Source organism: Triturus cristatus, chromosome 7, assembly GCF_964204655.1.
Source record: "Triturus cristatus chromosome 7, aTriCri1.1, whole genome shotgun sequence".
Lineage (NCBI taxonomy): Eukaryota > Metazoa > Chordata > Amphibia > Caudata > Salamandridae > Triturus > Triturus cristatus.
The window spans coordinates 1,403,218,306-1,403,237,422 of record NC_140590.1 but is presented as its reverse complement, the minus strand read 5'-3'; the positions used below and the strand labels follow the sequence as shown (position 1 = coordinate 1,403,237,422).

Genomic DNA, 19,117 nt, shown 5'->3' with positions numbered 1-19,117 from the left:
GGATCCCCAAGGCAACCAGCACCCGTTGGTCCTAGACGGTTCACTGCGTCTTGATGGCCCGGAAGAGTACCAGGAATGGTGGAAAATGTCAGGAGAAGCTGCCAAACTACTCGGAGTTTGGGCAGAAAAATTCCAGGAGGTATCGTTCATCATGGTTCAAATTGCTGGGTTTATGGGTCCGACTCAAACTGAATCCATATGGGGGCGGATGTGGTCTATATATTGAATTTTCTGGCACATCTGGCCTCCTCAGGGTTAGTGTACAGATCAATAAATACCCTATCTGCGATCTCTGCAGGCCATTTGCCAGTGGTTAGTCATCCAATGCAAGAACATCCCTTGGTGTGCAAACTTCGGAGGTGCATCAGACTGTCTATACCCTGGAACACAGGTATTCAGTATTGTTGGACGCGAACAAGGTCCTTGGCCTTTTTAAATCCTGGCCGTCCAATAAATATCTGTCTAGGAAACAGCCATCTGCTAAATTGGCAATGTTATTATGCTTAGTCTCATGTCGCAGGGTCACGGATGTCCGTGCTCTGGAGATAAAATGCAGAGTATTCACCCCAGACGGAGTTTCCTTCCACATTGTTAGTAGTACAAAATACAACTCAAGAATGGTGTCTTATGCTTCATTTCATAAAGTCCCCAAATTGTGTGTTGTTACGACGCATAAGGGGTACGAGGTGGTAACAGTGGAACTACGTCCTCATGGCGAGAGACAATTGCTCATTGCACTTAAACCTTATAGGGCGTTTTTTCCCCCTATGATTGTCAGGTGGATAATGCAAGTAGCAGGTATTGACACTTCTCGTTTTGGTGCCACTCAGTGAGGGGAACTATGGCTTCCAAAGCCTTTGCCTTGTGGGGTAGACTGAAGTACATCCTTAATGCAGTGGACTGATCCTCGCACTCAACCTTTAAGAGGTTTTACTTTAAACCTGTGTCTGACCTGGCAACCAGAGTGGTTTAAAAGCTTTGAACTAGCCTAATCCTCATCTCCGGGTCCTGACATAGAACGAAAAATTTCCTAGACAACATAACGGAAAGTTTAAATTCTATTGAGGACACTGAGGCAAGGATTAGCCCACCCAATACGGATATGATATAGATATTGCACAAAACCTTTCGCCGCAGGACGTCCTCGGCGTTCAGGACCGGAGCATCAAGACCACATCCAAACACTGTTGAAGTTCGACAGGAAAGACCATACTGCTCTCAACCTTATCAAGTTGATAGGGTAAGTCTTCTTTTTCCGTCCACGTTCCCAAAGTGCTTGAAAAAGATCTACTTGGAGCACCAAAACCCACTGGGTAATTAGTTTCCACGATCGTTTAGGGTGGCATGTCCGGAAGAAATTAACACTGTTTAGGACAGTATTTCCCAAACTGTGGGTTCAAAGCCCATTTTTGGTAGGTTGCGAAAGTCCAAGCAATAAATAAAGATTCCTTTAAATTCTGTGTTTCTCTTGTAATTAGCTGCCCTTTAAAGAGAGGTCAAATATCAAGCTATGTCGGACAAATTGCTGCTTATTTTATTTATTTTTACATGGGGATTGGCGTTCACCAACACCTCTCACTATGCAGCAAGAGAAAGAAGAGTAAAGTGAATTGTGACAATTTTTGCTACCGTAGAGGGAGTGTGAAAGGAAATGATGTAGGATGCAATTTCTTTGTAACACAACAAAATGTATACACCTGTAAATGAACTGTTTACAATTAGCAGTTACTTTTAAAAAAAAGTGCTTCGTTTTTGCTTACGTCTGAAGTGTAATGAACAAAGATTAATAGGATCAAAACAAATCAAAACACTTTACTTGGTGATTTACAAATGAAAAATTCACTGAAATCCTATTTTCACACATAATAATTGTGTGCAATAACATTTTATCAGCAGAAGTGTCTGTGCAAAATTAGTGGCCATTTCAATGGAAAATCGTATGTAAAAGAGTGCACTACTTCACAATACTTTAGTTATATTAAATAAATAACTCAACCGCTTAATGTCCATAAAAACAAGGGGGGCTGTGAAAATTTGGCATTCTAAAAAGTTTGGGACGCACTGGTTCGGGGGACTGGTGGATTGGTTCATTGACACCACCAAGTAAATATTAAGGATGCCAATGAGTACAGGGGTGATTTATTTTGGTGGGCTGTTAGATATCTCATGTCTAAAGCTTCAGACCGATGGGTAGAAAACACTCTCCTCTGAAGTACCCACTACTGTACATTATGCGACTTGTCTTAAGCACTAAAATACAGTGATTTTTATGGTGAAGTGTCCTCTGAAGAAAACACTTTCCTTTACCATGTCGAAGGAAGCTCCTAGATAGTGCAAGGTCTGTACTGGGGTAGAGATGGACTTGTTATGATCGATTGGAAGGCCCAGTCTCTGTAAGAGTTGTAATGAAGCTGAGCTTCTTGCGCCGAGGACGCTTTGACGAGCCAATCATCTAGATATGGCTAGACGAATATTCTGTGTCTACGGAGATGGCCAGCGACGACTGCCATGCATTTGGAGAATGTTCTCGGTGTGGATTTCAGACCAAATGGGAAGGCTCTGTATTGTTAATGGTCCCGTCCTACCACAAACCTCAAAAATGCGGAATGCTTTCTGGCGATTGAAATGTGAAAGCGCGCGTCTTGTAGGTTCATTGAGTAAAGCCAATCCCCTTGATGTACTTGGGGATAAATTTGGTGTAATGCCAGCATCCTTAACGTTTCTCGCCGAATCCACTTGTTGGCTGTCTTGAGGTCTAGAATGGGTCTGAATTAGTTTACTGACAAGAAAGTACCTGAAATAAATGCCTGTTCCTTGCTGTTGAAGAGGACTGGCTCCACGCCAACTTCTGTGAAAGGATGTTGACCTCCGCTCGTAACAGAGGACGATGGTAAATGGATGGTTTCAGAGGAATTGTAGGCGGAGGACTGATGAACTGTAGACAATATCCATTGCAAACAATATTAATCATCCAGGAGTCTTGTGTTATGTTTAACCACTCTACCAGGTAGTGACTTGTGATTCCCCCCCATCCCCCACAGGAGTTTGAAACAGGACCGGGGGGGGGGGGGGGTGGGAGAGTAATGATTCAGGGTTTCTGACCAGAAGGCTGTTTTCCCATCTGAGCAGACTGCTGGGAAGATCTCCCTCTAGACAGTCTTCGTTGACACGACTGGTGCAGTTGTTGAGCACCCCCTTGTTGGCGGCTTTGATACCATGAAGAAGGCTGGCCTCTGTGAGAAGAAAAACTGCGTTGATGAGGCCGAAAAGATTTTTTGTTCTCTGGGCCTCTCTAGGCCGACTGCCTTAAGAGTTTCTATTTCGGCCTTCATTCTTGACTTTCCCTCGTCATCGTGAGCCCCGAAGAGTAGTACCAGAAAAAGGCAGATTCAGAATTCTCTGCTGCGCCTCTGGCTTGAGAGAGGTTAAGACACAGCCAAGATTGTCGTCTAGGAGCTATCCCGTGGCAGTATTCGTGAGCGTTTTAATGAAGAGTATGCTGCAGCACTGATTACTTGATTTGAGACCATTAGACCTTCATTAAGGATCTCCATGAAGTCTTCTTTTTTTCCTCTGGGCAGATATTTGACAAACGGGTTCATGGACTCCCAAAGAGCCCTGTCGTATCTGCCTAGTAAGGCAGTGGTGCTAGCTGCTTTACTGGAAGCTGCTGCCGTCCCGCACATCTTCCGACCCACACAGTCCAACTCACAACTTTTTTAGAAGGAGAAGTAGTGGAATGTTGCTTCCTTGCCGCTACCACAATCACAGAATCAGGTGTCGGGTCAGTGCGGAGGAAAGCTGGATCCTGCTCTGGAAGACGATATTTCTTGTGAAGCCTGGAAGGCGCTATCTTGACAGAGGCTGGAGTGAGAAAGAGCTCCATGGCCGGTTCAAGGAGAACTGGTATCAGCAGTAACATGGGCCTAGCTATTGATCTCTGTTGCAGGGTCTCAAAAATGACAGATGTTGGTGTTGGAGCTGACAAAGGAATACTAAGTTTTGTTGCACCCCTCACTAGAACTTCTTGAAAAGTGGAGACATCATCTACCCGTGAAATACATGGTGTCGGAGAGTCAGTTAGCGTTGGAGAGTAACAACCAGTAGACATAGAGGATCTGGAGCGTGAATGATGAGATTGTTGAGAAGAAGTCAAAGTATGTCGTGAGCTGTGGCTATGGTGATGGTGCTTAGAATGATGGTGCGAACTTGACCTATATCTCCGTGGTGTTACTGGAGTTTGTGGTGGAGGAGACTTTGGTAGTGGTGGAGGTGGCGGAGGAGTTGGTGGCGGATTTGAAGGCGGTGCTGGATGATGCTCAGAAGACTGGGAGTATGTTCTGGAAAACTCAGTCTCAGGGGAGGAGTAAATGCGCCTTCTCTTCTTCCTAGTATCCTTAAGCCTGGGCAACGTTGATAGAGTTCTCGACGTAGACGATCCTCTACTTGCTTGTTGATGGGTGGATGTCGACGGAGTCTCTACGTCAAAGAGCGCCTTAACGTCGGTCTTCGAGTATACCTTGACGTCGATGCCACGACGGCGACCTGGACCTCGACGGCTATCTTAATGGAGTCTTCGATGTAGAACGGTGCCTGCAGGTCGACGAGGCAATGAAAGACCACGCTAAACCTGGCCTCGACGTGGCTTTTCGGCACTTGCTTGACGTCCTATCTTGAATCGACAGCGACCAGGTTTGCGCCGTACCTCTTCGACATCGGCCGGGACAGATTTTGTTTTTGAGACCCTTTCTTCTCGGCACACTCCCTAGAGGCTGGTAACAGAGACCTGGCAGGAGGTTCTACCCTCTCCATGCCCTGAGGTCCCATCGTCAGACAGATTGCAGCCTTTTTTGCTCCTCCGTCCCATGAAGGCGAATCATCTCCTGGTCTTTCAGGGTGCGTCTGGAAACGTTCCAGCAGTGTTGGCAAGACTCAGGAACATGGTCCTCTGGAATAAAGATTATACAGACATAATGTGGGTCTGCCTTGGCCTTTTTTCTCCGACAGGCTATGCACCTGTCAAAAAGAGATGGCCTTTTAATTAAAAAAAAAATGCATGTAACTTCTGCCAGAAAAACACAGAATCAGGCAAGGAGAGAAATAGTAATTAGCCAAATTCAATCAAGAATTTTTGAAGAAAAAAACATTTCTGGTCGAGCTCAATGCTACGGGATCCTGACTGCAGGAGCCGTAAAAAAGAACTGAAGTAACTGCCACCTGCGACGCATGATTGGATACTGGTGGTGTTGGATCCTTAAAAGTGCAGTGTTCTTTTTTAGACATATAATGACAATTCAAAGCCTTTTTCAAAGAAGATCAGTCTATCAGAGGATTTATCCACCAAAGCCTGCCAGATACTTAACCCTGCTGCCTTAATCTCAATTCTTTTGGGCATCAACAGTTTCAAATACATTTTCTCTTTGTTAGGTCATGATCAGGTATCATCTAGTGTAGGTATTTCAGATGAGAACAGGAAACACAGCAGAGATGGCAAGCTGAAATACTAGGCTAGTTTCCAGACCAGTTGAAACCTTTCCCAGTATGAGAATACACACATGGCCAGGGATTGCTTTTAGTCCTTGGCCATATATTTCAAACACTTCACTATTTAGAAACACGATTCAAGTCGGTGTTTAAACAAACTAAAGGTAGAATTTCGAATTAGACTGTCTGCTTCAAAGTAACTATGCTCAAACCACACTCTGTCCACCAAACATTTAGCTGCAATGGAGTGCAACAATTCCTGCTGAAGTAACTATAGGTTATTCATAACAAACATGAACCATCTACTGGTTAATCAACAGCCATGAACATATATCTCACAAAGTCCTCAATTTTACCAAGGTCACAACAAATAAGGCTATTTGACGCAGGTTTCTTTTTACAATTTACTACCAACACAAGGTGAGAGAAGAAACATGCTAGTTTGAAAGGCAAACACTTCACACTTCCAGCCCCAAAATAAGGACATTCTCAACAGGAGGGTTCTCTGAAATGGTAGGACATTTCAAGTTGATAAACTGCAGAGTACTTTGTTAGGCTCAGATAAGGCGTATATTTATTTCCAAATGGTTTGTAATGAAGGTACCTCTCTTTTGCAGTGAAAGCATTAACATGTCCTCATTGAACAATGTCCACAAGATGAAACTCTAGGTGAGGTGATTCTTTGTACTGGATAAACTGATAACTATCACACAAGACAGAATTTGGTTTGGATGAAGTGACCCGGCTCACAAGTTTGAAATAAGTGGAGCTAAAAACACAAATACTCTTAGCAGCAGATATAAAACTTTTACATACCATTGTTTGAGAAGAAATTCATCACGTGTTTTTATCATTTGTTCCATAATGTGCTTTACTAACAAGGCCCTCGTAGTTTCGCTTTGGTAGCATACCATGTGGTAAATGTTGATAAGCATTTGTCATTTTTCCTGAAATAAAAATATAACTAAATGAAAAATATCAAATACTAGGAAGAAAGTTCATGAAATTTAGACTTATTACACAAAAACAATGACTTTAAAAAAAATGACTGGGTATAAAATAAACGCAAATGGCCAGTCCATTAAAGCTAACCATCAACAGACTCTCTTGATACACATTTGTATCAAATATTCATATTTTGAAACAGTGTTAAACTCTAGTAGCACCACAGCTTGCAAATGAAGCAGCAATTAAAAAATAAACAAACTTTAATCCATTATTAAAATACGCTCCTGAAATTCTGCTCCAGTAGATGATTAATAATACCGCATACTGTCCTTAAAAATATTTGTCTACATTTGGCAGGTTGGAACCAAGATAGTCAACTGAGCAGACGTGCTCGATCGGGACTCCGGCAACCGGCAGTTCGTGGGACCCCTCCTCTGACTCAGATTGTTCTCTGTAATTAGGGAGACTTAATCCGAAGGCCATCCCCAATGACTTCATTGATGCTGGCTGGGAGCCTGTACTGCAGCGGTTGGAAGGGGTGACCGAGCAGGCCAGATTGGGCATGCTGATCCAAGCAGTTGGAGCGGACAGGAAGGAGTAGCAAGACTGAAGCCAAGAGCACAATCCGGGAGCCTGAGGAGAGGCAAGACCAGTTGGAAAGCGAGGCGGCATTAAACAGCGGCAAGAAATGGTGCCGATGCGCAACTCTACTGCAGATGACTGTCGCAGGGAAAGTACCCGCAGACCCGCTCATAGCCGTGGGGCCGTACGGACAGAGCCGGGGAGTAACCGACGGATTCAGCATTGAAAGATCGGGGTAAGTGTGTTATGACCCATAGACTTTGCAACTGTAATCATAAATAATAATACCCCCGTCTTACTCAGAGTCAAGAGCCAGTCAATGTGCGGTAGTGCCCCAGGTCTTTAAGACGACTGGCAATACGATGACTGCACGGCCAATTTCCTGCATGGCCTGCGAGAATCACTGCTAGAGGAATGTGCGGTGAGCACAGAGGGGCCATACAGAACGGATTTCTATAGCTGACTAGGGTAGTATTTAGCCCTGGGGACTGCAGCAGCAACCAGGCAGCTGAGTTGATCCACTGGTGGGGTAGGATCCGAGCTAGGTGACCTCTACACCATTTTGCCTTCTCTTTTGCTCTCTACAGTTGGTGCTTTATTTTTCCTTGCACTGCTGTGAGAGGACATTAGAGCCCTTACAGATGCACCCATTGAAAGATACACGGAAGGGCCCAGGGTGAAGTGACATTTACAACATGAAAGAATAGCCCTGGGCTGACTTGTGTATAGGAGGCCTGGGCAGAGCTTGGTTCAGAACCAAGCTCTGGCCGGTCACTGTGTAGAAGTTAAACGGAAACTAAAAGCTTAAGGGGCAAATATGCTTTGCTTCTCCCAGCACGTTTAAGAGTTAATTGGCAAGGGACGAGATATTTCTTTGAACAACCTGTGGAGGCCAGGCAGTTGCTGGAAAGTCACTGATGTACAGACGATGATGAATGTTGTTTCAGTTCAATGTCTGGAAGATAATCGATAATGGTTGGGAATGCCGACACCATCTTAGGTAACCGAGATGGGGAGGGTAAGGTGCAAGCGAATGAGAATAGTACATGTGTTGGCAGGTAAAGGGGATGGGTAAGATATAAATACAATTCGCTCTTGGTAGGCCTGTTATCAATGGAGTTGTTGTACCTGAGGGATCCTACACTTGGAATCCCGGGGAGCATCGCGCTATACAAGGGAAGAAAAAAAGTTACTTACCTGTAACTTTGGTTCTCCAGTATTGGTAACTTTCATAGATTCCCATTGCTTGCATCGTTCCCCGTCGTCGAGACGGGAGTCCCCGGTAAATAAAAAATACCATAGAGGTAGGTACAAAAGAAGAAAAAAGGCATAAACATCATCTCATTTTGTAGCATATACTCCTCTTTTTGTAAAAGAGACCAAACGTAATGAACAACCAATCAGAAATGCCTCACCCCATAGAACCTTCCTGAGAGCCGTAGATTTTCGAAGCCGTTGTGTAACAGTTTAATAGAATATGCAGAAGGCTGAGCTTTCCCAGGGAAGGAGGGTGGGCGCATGGCAATCTATGGAAGTTACCAATACTGGAGAACCAAAGTTACAGGCAAGTAACTTGTTTTCCTACTCCAGTATTGGAACTTTCATAGATTCCCATTGCTTGTATCAGAATAGCTAACAGTAAGAACGCACATTTTGTGTTATAATACAACGTTGTAAACCATGCGAGATGCATACAGTCAGCAAAGCAACAAGATATCAAAAAAGTAGTCCGTGAACATCATGATTTACAAAATGTGCTAATAACCAATAAAAGGAAGGAGGGTTAGAAGGGAAAGCTCACCACTTGCTGAAAGAGGTTTCTCAGGACAGCCTGTCCCACTGCAGCGTCACTCTGCGTGGAGGAGTCCAAGCAGTAATGCTTCGTGAAAGTATGGGCACTGCTCCATGTTGCTGCCCTGCAAATGTCTGATTGGCACTCCGGCGAAGAGAGCAGCTGAAGAAGAGATGACTCTTGAGGAGTGCGCCCGGACTCGCCCTTCTAGGGGCTTACCTACCGCTTGGTGACAGTATTGGATCGCGCTGGCAATCCATCTTGCAATCCCTTGATTCGAAAGAGGGAAGCCCTTGCTAGGGGCACTGAAAGCAACAGATAGTTGTGTAGGTCTTCTGAAGCCCTTGGTACGTTGAAGGTAAAATTTCAGAAACCTTTGAACATCCATCGAGTGATGAGTCCTCTCCGCTGGAGAAGTGGGTCGAGGAAAAAAAGATTTGAGAATCACTGGTTCGTTCAAATGAAAGTCTGAAGGGACCTTCGGGATAAATCTTGGATTCGTTCTTAAAATCAAAGTGTCCTTTTTAAACTGTAAGAAGGGCTCCTTGATAGTGAGAGCGTGCAGTTCACCTACCCGCCTGGCCGAAGTTAAGGCGAGAAGGAGGGCCACCTTCCATGAGAGGAATTTAAGGTCCGCACCTATGAATTGGCTCAAAAGGCATCCTCATGAGTTGAATAAGGACTAAGTTAAGCTGCCACAGAGGATGTGGAGGTCTAACTGTTGGAAAAACTCTAAAAAGTCCTTTAAGAAATTGTTTTACGATTCTGGCTGACCACAGGGAAGGTCCAGAGGAAGTTCGTCTGAATCTAGAAATGGCTGCCAGGTGCACCTTGACAGAGGAATGAGCGAGACCTGACTTAGCCAATGCCAAAATATATGGCAGAATTTGATTAGGGGCAGACGAGTAAGGATGAATGTTCTCTTGCTGGCACCACAGGCAGAAACGCTTCCATTTTAAGCGATATGTCTTGTTCGTACTTGGTGCCTGGGCTTGAGCCAGCACCGCTCTACACTCTGGCGAGATATCTAGATTCTGAAATTCTCAGTGCTCAGGAGCCACGCTGTTAATTGAAGTGAGCCCGGATCCGGATGACCCACTTGGCCCTGGGACATCATCAACAGATGGAATTGGGCGCAGATGAATTGGATGATCCAGGGAGAGCAGGAGAACTTCCTTAAACCAGAACTGGCGGGGCCACGCCGGGGTCACCAGAATCATTCTGCAGGGTGCCGCTTTGAGTTTCCTGAGAAACCTGGGAATTAGTGGGATTGGAGGAAAAGCGTAAACAAAGGCGCCTGACCAGGCCATCAAAAGTGCATTCCCCAGTGATCCCGGATGATGTTCCATGCTTGCTCAGAATCTGCATTTCTTGTTGCCTGGAGTGGCAAAGAGATCTATGGGTGGAGTGCCCCAGAGATTGAAAATCCTGTCCAGAGTGTGTTGGTCTAATTCCCACTTGTGGCTCACCGACTTGAGACGACTGAGCGGGTCTGCTGTCTTGTTGAGGGCACCTGAAAGGTGCTCCGCTGAAAGTGAAATTTTCCTTTGGATAGCCCATTCCCAAATGGGCTCTTTGGAGAGAGGACGAGACCTTGCTTGTTCACAATGCATGGCCGTCGCGTTGTCCATATGGACCAGGACAGTGGATCGTCGGATCCGCGGAAGGAAAGCCTGCAAGGCCAGACGAATCGCTCAGAGTTATAAAAGACTGATGTGGAGCAGGCGATGCTGGGGCAGCCAGCAGCCGCTCACCTGAAGATCTTGCAAGACTGCTCCCCAGCCTTCTAGAGAGGCGTCCGTTGTAATTATTAGAGGAGCTTGTGCGATTCTGAAGGGGAGACCCTGAGAGATATTGTCTTTGATCGTCCACCACCTGGATGCCTTCTTCATAGGTTGAGTTATCTTGATCTTGTCTTCGAAAGAGCCCTCTGCTTGGCGCCACTGCAAATCCAGTTGCTCTTGAAGTGGGCGCATCCGTAACCTGCAATTTGGAATCAAGGGAAATGCAGGACGAGATTGACCCCAGAAGGGATTTGTAGAGGCGAACTGAAAGTGACGCTCTTTTTTGCAATCGATGGGCAGAGGCTATCAGTTTTGATTGCCACTCTTTTGATGGGAACGTTTTGCAACAAGACGTGTCCAGAATGGCCCCCAGGAACTTGGCAGACTTGGATGGGCACAGGACCGACTTCTCTGTGTTGAGCTGAAGACCCAGGTGCCGGAAGAGCTGAGTGCACGACTTGACCACTTCTTCTGTTGCGTGATGAGACGAAGCCTTCACCAACCAGTCGTCCAGGTAAGGAAAAACTTGAAGCGTCTGCTTCCGGAGAAAAGCTGCGACTGGTGCTAGAACCTTTGTGAAAATTTGCAGACCTTGAATTGAAAGTGGCTCTTAGCTACTGTAAAGCGGAAGAACTTTCTGTGGGCCTGGTGGATGGGGATATGGAAGTAAGCGACCTCTAGATCCAGGGTGGCCATGTAATCTCCTGGATTGAGGAGCCGTAAAATGTCCTGTAAGGGACCATCCAAAAAGAGAGCTTTATAAGATAGGCGTTTAGCTCCCTCCGGTCTAAAATTAGGGGGGCCATTTTTCTACGGTTTTTGGGACAAGAAAGACCCGGGAATAAAATTATTCTCCCCGTTGGGATAGGGGAACCGGTTTTATCGCCCCCCTTGAGAAGCAGTTGGTGGGCTTCTAGACGTAGAAGGTGCAGGTGTTTGGATTCGGTGGCGCGAGGAGCTTTGTATGGTGGTTGATGTTGGAATTCCAGAATATGGCCTGACCGAACAATATTGAGAACCCACCGATCTGATGTTATACATTGCCAGTTGTGGAAGTATTGGGTTATCCTGCCACCCCCCCCCCCCCCCCCCTGGTGCTTACAGGAATCCCTCCCTTGACGCCCTTGTCTGACTCTGGAAGATGACCGAGAGAAAGAAGACGACTGGCCTGGTCTCTGAGAATACTGCGGCCGGTAAGATTGGGAAGGCTGCGAATAAGAAGAGTAGCGTTGTTGCTGATATCTGCCCCTATAGGAAATCCTCAACCTCTTGCTCAACGGAAGGGAACCATGCGGTATTGCAGAGTTCCAAGGGACTTTGCAGTTCCGTGTCCTTCTTTATATCTTCCAGCGCATCATCAATGTGCTTCCCAAAGAGCGCTTCACCGTCAAAGGGAAGATCCAGGATCTTGTTCTGGACTTCCGGCCGGATCCAAGTGACACAAAGCCAACCTTGGCGTCGAAGGACCGCTGCCCCTGCGAGGGAGCGGAACGCTGTAGTGGCAATGTCCATAGCACAGTCAATTTCCGAAGATGTTCTTTCCCCTTCCTGAAGGATCTTTTTTGCCTCTGCTTTAGCATCTTCAGGCAGCTGGTTCAGATACGGAGAGAGATCGCACCACATCTGGCGATCATATCGTCCAAGAATAGCCAAAGCATTAGACGTTCTGACCAAGAGGCTGGACATGGAAGAAAACCTCTTGCCCACATTATCTAACCGCCGTCCCTCTTTATCAGGTGGTGTGGTAAGAGGAGCCGCTGGATTCTTAGATTTTCTCTGGGCCGCCTGTGAAATCACTGAATCCGGCTTCGGATGGCTGACAAAACAAGCGGGGCTATCGTCCGGAGCTTTATACTTTTTTTCCAGCCGAGGAAGCACAGGGATGACCGTTGCCGGCGACTTCATTACCTTGATACCCTCACTCCAGACATGGTCCACAATAGGGATTGAGCGAAAAGATCTTTTGAAAGGCTCTTTAAAGTCATATAGAAAACATTCTGTCTGCACTGATGGGATAGGCAGATCAAAACGCTTAGACGCCCTTTCCATTAAATTGTGAAAACCTCCAATATCTGCTGGAGGAGAATCAGCCGGTTCCGGAACAGGAGATGCCGGGTCAGGAATAACGTGGTCATCCCATTCTCTGTCCAGGTCAGGGATCGTTGTAGCACCCTGATCATCATCAGATGTGTCGTCCTGTACTGTAACCACATTCCGCTGTGGGTCTGGTAACTCCAATAATGGAATCTGTTGAGGCTGAGGTGTAACCGAAAGAGCAAGTGGAGTTGGAAGCACTTGCTGTGTTTCCTGGCCAGAGAATTGAGTTGGAAACCTCTTCCTGTAATCCGAGAGCATGGACTATAGGTCTGAAATGAGGGAAGATGGCATACAGACCATGTCCTGTTGAAAATGATCTTGAGATCTGGATTGCGGCATAAACTTCTACTGCTTCATGTAATAATCCTCAGAGTCCGAATCCTGATATTTCACATTCAGCTGAGACGGGCTATGTGCATTACCATAAGGACCCTCATCGTCCTCGGAAAACTCCTCTTCCTAAAAGAGGGCCGGAGGCAGTGGTGTCACTTTCCTTGGAGAAGTCATCTCCGGAGTAATATGACGTCTCCTGATAGAAATTGCCACATTATGTATCGACGACGAGGTAGTCGACGGAGCTGCCGGCGATGATGTCTGAAACGTCAACGACGAGAAATCCATCGTGGACGGGACCGTCGTCATTACCAGGCTGGAAGCGGTCGATGTAGTCGCTGCCACCACCATCGTCGACATCCTCGTCGACGTGGAAGTTGTCAAAATCGCCGTTGACAAAACAAATAAAAAGGTACCTCACCCAGTAATGCCTTCAGTGCAAGGTGGATTGCCCGCAGCTTCAACAGGTTGATATGGAGCCCGGACTCCACCGGAGACCAGACTCCTCTGATCTCCGCCTCTCCCAGATGGCCGCCCCATCCGAGCAGTGACGCATCGGTCACCACTGTTAGTTCTGGTTGGGGAAGGGAGAGGTATCTGCCTCGGACCCAATCTTCGTCTGCTGACCACCACTGAAGTTAAGATGCAGTTCCCTCAGAGATCTGGATGTAGTTGGAAAAGAATCCCCTGGTGCTGTGCCCACTGGAATTTCAGGTCCCAATGCAGAGCCCGCACATGGCATCTGGCATGATGTACCAGCAGGATGCAGGAGGCCATGAGGTCCAGCAGCCTCAGAGTCATTCTCACCGAAATCCGGGATAGCAGCCGCCATATTAGGATAAGACTTATATCCAGCTTGAGCCAGCCAGGTCGCCCCATCATTACTGAGAGGAACCATGTGTATAGGTATAGGTACATGTGGAAGGGAGCCAAGCAACCAAGTATGGTGTTCCCAGTAAGACAATGATATTTCCATGAGTGTAAAAGGTTTATTTAGATATGACGCTGCAGCTGTGGTGTATGCATTTGCAATTAGTAAGTTCATGTTAGGATACGTGTGCATTGACAACAGGTCTGCAATTTATAGGAACAATAGGCTGTGGTACAGTCATAACAAACACTAATGAAAACAAAGTGAAACACAAAAATTGGGGTTGATCCCTTAAAACTTAGAAACTTGACCAACAGTTTAATTACTTCCTAAAAATCGTGGAGCATTAACCCTAAACACCAAGGATGTAATTGGTGGTAGGAGTAAGGGTACTGTGAATATGCACAAGCACTACTCAGGAGACCCGCAAATCAAATACCAGACCAAACGTTGGCTGCGCCATGTTGCCGGGATTCTGCTTAGAAACAGAATTATGCCTGGGACTACAGAAAACATAAGTAGGTAGGAACTGAGTCACCATACCACATCAGTACCAGTGGGCCAAAAACCAGACCGGCTCATCGTGCCTTACTTACTCTCCTAAACTACCCAGAGAAACAAGTGAATTGGCACCCCAGAATACAACACTCTAGACCCTCTCAGGGATCGTGGTAGCAGGCGATCACCCTTTGTTCTCTCACTCATACATATCCGCAATGAACTGAAAGACACTAAGAACGATTACAATATTTATTGAACTATCATGTTCTATTTTGTAAAAACTGTGCTGCAATTAAAAGATATACAGGTCAAAAACGTGATCATAATCAACTGACTGCACATAATAAACAGCTGTTATATTGAAAGACAGACCTGCCTAAGCCTACCCTCATTAATGCAACACTGTTATATTATAGATCTCTGTGATTAGTAGGGGACCCTCATCCCTTGCATACATAGGTAGTTTTACATCTAAGGTAGCAGAGCTCTCTTTCGTCTCTGGACTTTTGCTCTGCGAGAGGGTGTCCTCTTGGTATTCAAAAACGACAAGTCCATGCTTATATACGAATTGCATGTTCAAAACAGAGGCTGTATTGGTCTATTGTGTCTATGGGTTAGTGTCCGACCACAGAGAAAACAGAGCACAGTGTTTTTTTGACCTTGTATGAAAGGTTCAGTCAGAAACCCAGCAGAAGAACTAACTAACAAAACATGTATAGCCTATTTGAAAAATAAATGTGTAACACAAATCAACTGTAGTATTTTGGAACGTGTGCAAAGCAAATGCTGTCTATTACATGCAGTTCGGCTAACATAAGGGAGAAAACACAATGGAGCTCTAGGAAATACATGAAAAAGGCAGCCTTCAAAAACTCCTTGCAAATATTTGTGCAGAGTATGTTTCTCCCGTAGTATAACAATACCTCAAAACCGTTATTCAACTGTATTTTCTAGATCTTCAAAAATCTAACTCAGAAAGTACTTACTCTATTTTGATGATCTGTGTCTGAAAACGCTGTGCCTACCTGCTTACTGCCTTGGCCTTTGGGGGTTGCTGTGCGGATCGTCTCTCCCTCCCGCCGTCGCATCGGTGATTTCGGCGACCGCAGCGCGGAGGGAGCAGGAAACTTCATTTCCCAGGCTCCTTTGCCCACCGGAAGCGGACCTACGGCATCTCGCGCCTGAAGGCGCTACAAAAACAGCTTCACCCCCGGCAGAGCGGGGGCTGTCTGAAAACGCTGTGCCTACCTGCTTACTGCCTTGGCCTTTGGGGGTTGCTGTGCGGATCGTCTCTCCCTCCCGCCGTCGCATCGGTGACTTCGGCGACCGCAGCGCGGAGGGAGCAGGAAACTTCATTTCCCAGGCTCCTTTGCCCACCGGAAGCGGAAGCGGACCTACGGCATCTCGCACCTGAAGGCGCTACAAAAACAGCTTCACCCCCCGCGTCGCGGGACGCGCACGGGCATCGCCGGGCTAAGCCCGGGCAAAGGGCGGGCCGTCTGTGGCCGTCCGGGGCTGGACAGGGCTGAGCTGGGCCACCCCCCTTATCCTGCACGAACGTTACAAGGTGATTAGGGGCTGTCATATACAGTCTACGGCAAGGATCTATTTGTTCAGCACAAGTCATGGCTAAGAACTTCAACAAGGCTCAGATAGTGGGAGGTCCTGGAACTTTAGACGCCTTTTTGAAAAAAGCCGAACATGTTGTCTCCAAAGAAATTGAGATCGTGGAAAAAAGGTTGTCTCTAGAGTCTCTTTCTCAACCCTTGTTGGCTGCTCCCTCTGGGACTTCTCACTCTATTTTCTCTGGGCCCGCACCTGAGTTCTATCATCCCAGCGTTCAATCATCGTTGAACGTGTCCAGTCCTTCTCCTTCTCTTTCCCCCCCAGTTTTACGTACTAGGCAGCCAAAAGCTTCCTCTGTGGCCCATGTTAAAGCTTCTAAAGGTAAGAGGAAAGCCATTCACGCTCCTAACGGACCTCGTCATCACGCTAAACAATCCAGAAATAATGATCCTATTAAGGGGGTGACTCACCCGGTAGAGAGCCCAGTGGTCGCGACCACACCTCATTCAGGTAGCGGTGTTATGGAGTCTGTTGCCCGGGGGGGGGCTGTTATTTTTAGAGACATGTTAGCTGATGTAATTATGCAGCTGGATGAACGATTGAGCAGGTGTATATCCCCAGTCTTGGATAGACTCAGTGAGATTGATAATAGACTTACTCTTATTGAGCGCCACATTGCTGTTCAAAGCGCCCCTGTGCCAAGGTCTAATCCCTCTGATTTACTACCCCTCGGCGAAGTTACTACTAGAGTAGGGGATATGATTGACATCATGGCAACTACTGTTGCAAGTCCAGCAATCCCCTTACCACCTGCCCCGAGCATTAACGGTACCAGTCTAGGCCCGAGGAACATTATTGAAAGCCGAAGAGTTCAGGGACATTTGGCATATGAGGGACGCTCATTAAATTTGCCCCCAGAAGCCTGCCCTTACACCGTTATCTTGGCCAACGTTCCTAAGACTAGTGATGGTAAAGAAGAGCACTGGTCTACTCTGAAAAACAAAACCCTTCATTTTTTGGCAGGAAAGACAGTCCTGGGGAGTCACCTCTATGATTGTTTTAAAATGGTGAGAAGGGTCCCGTGGGTGGGGAAATCTAATAAGTCTCTGAGGGGCGATTGTGTTGTGGTGAACTTCAGTACCCCTGATATAGTTGATCACATTTTTAGACAAGCAGGGTCTATTAGAATTCATCAGGACCACATTAACGTTCTTCCATTGGGTTTCTTTTATCCACCATCTCTTGCAGGTCAGGGCAGACAGAGAGAGCGTCCCCTTCAGTACGCCCCTTCTAGTAATCCTTTGTTGTTATCAAATAGATTTGAAGCCCTTAGCACTCTAGATACTAACGATTGACTTAGTGATAATGGAGCTTATTTAAATAATGATGTTTTTAGTATAGACGTTTCTAATTCTTCTGAGCCTTTATCTGCTGGGTTTCCCGTCACGGCGAATAATGCCCCTTCCACTGCACTAGTTAATAATTTGCCATTACAATCTGAGGATGCAGTCGAGAAAGGAATTGCGCCCATTTTTAATGGGGAAAACATGGGCGTGGACTTACCTTGGAATGGTGTAGAGGTTGCTCCATTACCTTGTTTATCTAACCTGGTTAACACTCTAACTAAGGATCAAGGGCACATAATGGACCTTCCAGCTGCAGATTTAATTTCTGCATTATCTTGGAACATAGCTGGTCTTCGGTCCAAACGAGGCAATCAAAATTGGTTGGCTTTTCTCTCCTCATATCATATAATTGCCTTACAAGAAACATGGGAGGCCAAAGATCCTTTTTTTATGGATGGCTACCAATCTTTTATTAAATATGCTACACCCTCGGATATGGGGAGACCACGAGGGGGCCTCCTGTTATTATTCAGCCTAAAGCTTCGTTATAATATTGAGTTATTACCAACTAACTCTCCTCACATCCTAGCAGTGAAAATGGAATGTGTTAACCTGCCATCATTTTTGGTGGTGAATTTTTACAATTCATTTACTAGGACGGAAGAACTGGAACATCTCAAAGCACTACTCAGTTTCTTGGTTGAGTTTGATGCATTGAATGAAAAACCTTATCTTCTTTTACTTTTTGGCGATTTTAATATACACTTATGTTATCTTAACTGTTGCTCAAATAATTATTTAGATTTTTGCCCAAATGAAGTGACCCACTTTGAGCACACTAAAGGCGGGATCTTTCTAGAGAATATAGTATCGTCTTATTATCTCTGCATGCCGGTTCAAGACTTGTCGGACCCGGTTCACACTTTTACTGGTCATGGCCACGGTAGTACAATCGATTATATTTTTGTACCACGTAACATGCTGTACCTATTGGGCACGTTTTGTGTTACAGAAAATGGCCTAAGTGACCATAACCCACTAATTTTGGAAATCAAAGTTAAGGCTTTGAGGAAAGATGTTCCTCAGCCTTTGATCTCTAATTCAAATCTTGAGCCTACAAGCCAGGGCAGACGACTTAGATGGGATGTCATTACCCCGGCTGATTTCCTCGTCAATTTATATGAAAGCAAAAAAGAGGATTTTAGCTTGTGTCTTTCTTTAGGGGAGGAACCGAAAGTGATTCTGGATGCTTTTGAAAGAATCACTAAACACGCCCAGGGGAGTCTCACCTCCCATGGGAAACCTAAACCCAGGAAGTTTAAAAACTGGTTTGACCATGCCTGTTCTAGTGCCCACTCTGCTCTCTTACTGGCACTTAAAGAATCTGGGAGCACCCCCAGTAAGATAATTGAGGCAAGAAAAGGTTATAAAAAAGCTATAAAGGATAGGAAACGCGAGCTAAAGTCCAAGGCATGGGAAGATTTGACGGATGCAAGCATACAGAAAAATAGCAGCCAGTTTTGGAAGGTGATAAATAGTCCCCTCTTTAATGAGACGGAGAATACCATCAAAGAATGTCTTATCCCGCCAGACAAATGGGTGGCTCACTTCAGTGGTCTCTATTCGGAGATACAAGAAGCTAATCCCACAAATTACGTGGATTACACTTTAGCTTCAAGAATCCTTTTTAAGGAGGAGGAAGTCCGGGAGGCCATTGAGGCCACGGCGTCTGGTAAAGCCCCTGGTCCGGATGGTGTCCCAGCGGACCTCTATAGGGCAGATCCACAGCTTTGGGCGAAACTTTTAACCTGTG

The 19,117-nt window shown here is 46.0% G+C and overlaps 1 protein-coding gene across 2 annotated transcripts in view; it reads right to left on the bottom strand.

Moving 5' to 3' along the window:
• ZNF217 (zinc finger protein 217) overlaps positions 1 to 19,117 on the bottom strand; it is a 145,154-nt gene that overhangs the window by 20,781 nt on the left and 105,256 nt on the right. For both annotated transcript variants that reach the window (XM_085619129.1, XM_085619130.1), the window contains exon 5: positions 6,301 to 6,431. In XM_085619129.1, coding sequence (XP_085475255.1) covers positions 6,322 to 6,431 — 110 coding nt within the window. In that variant the 3' untranslated portion in view covers positions 6,301 to 6,321. The remainder of the gene's footprint in view (positions 1 to 6,300; positions 6,432 to 19,117) is intronic.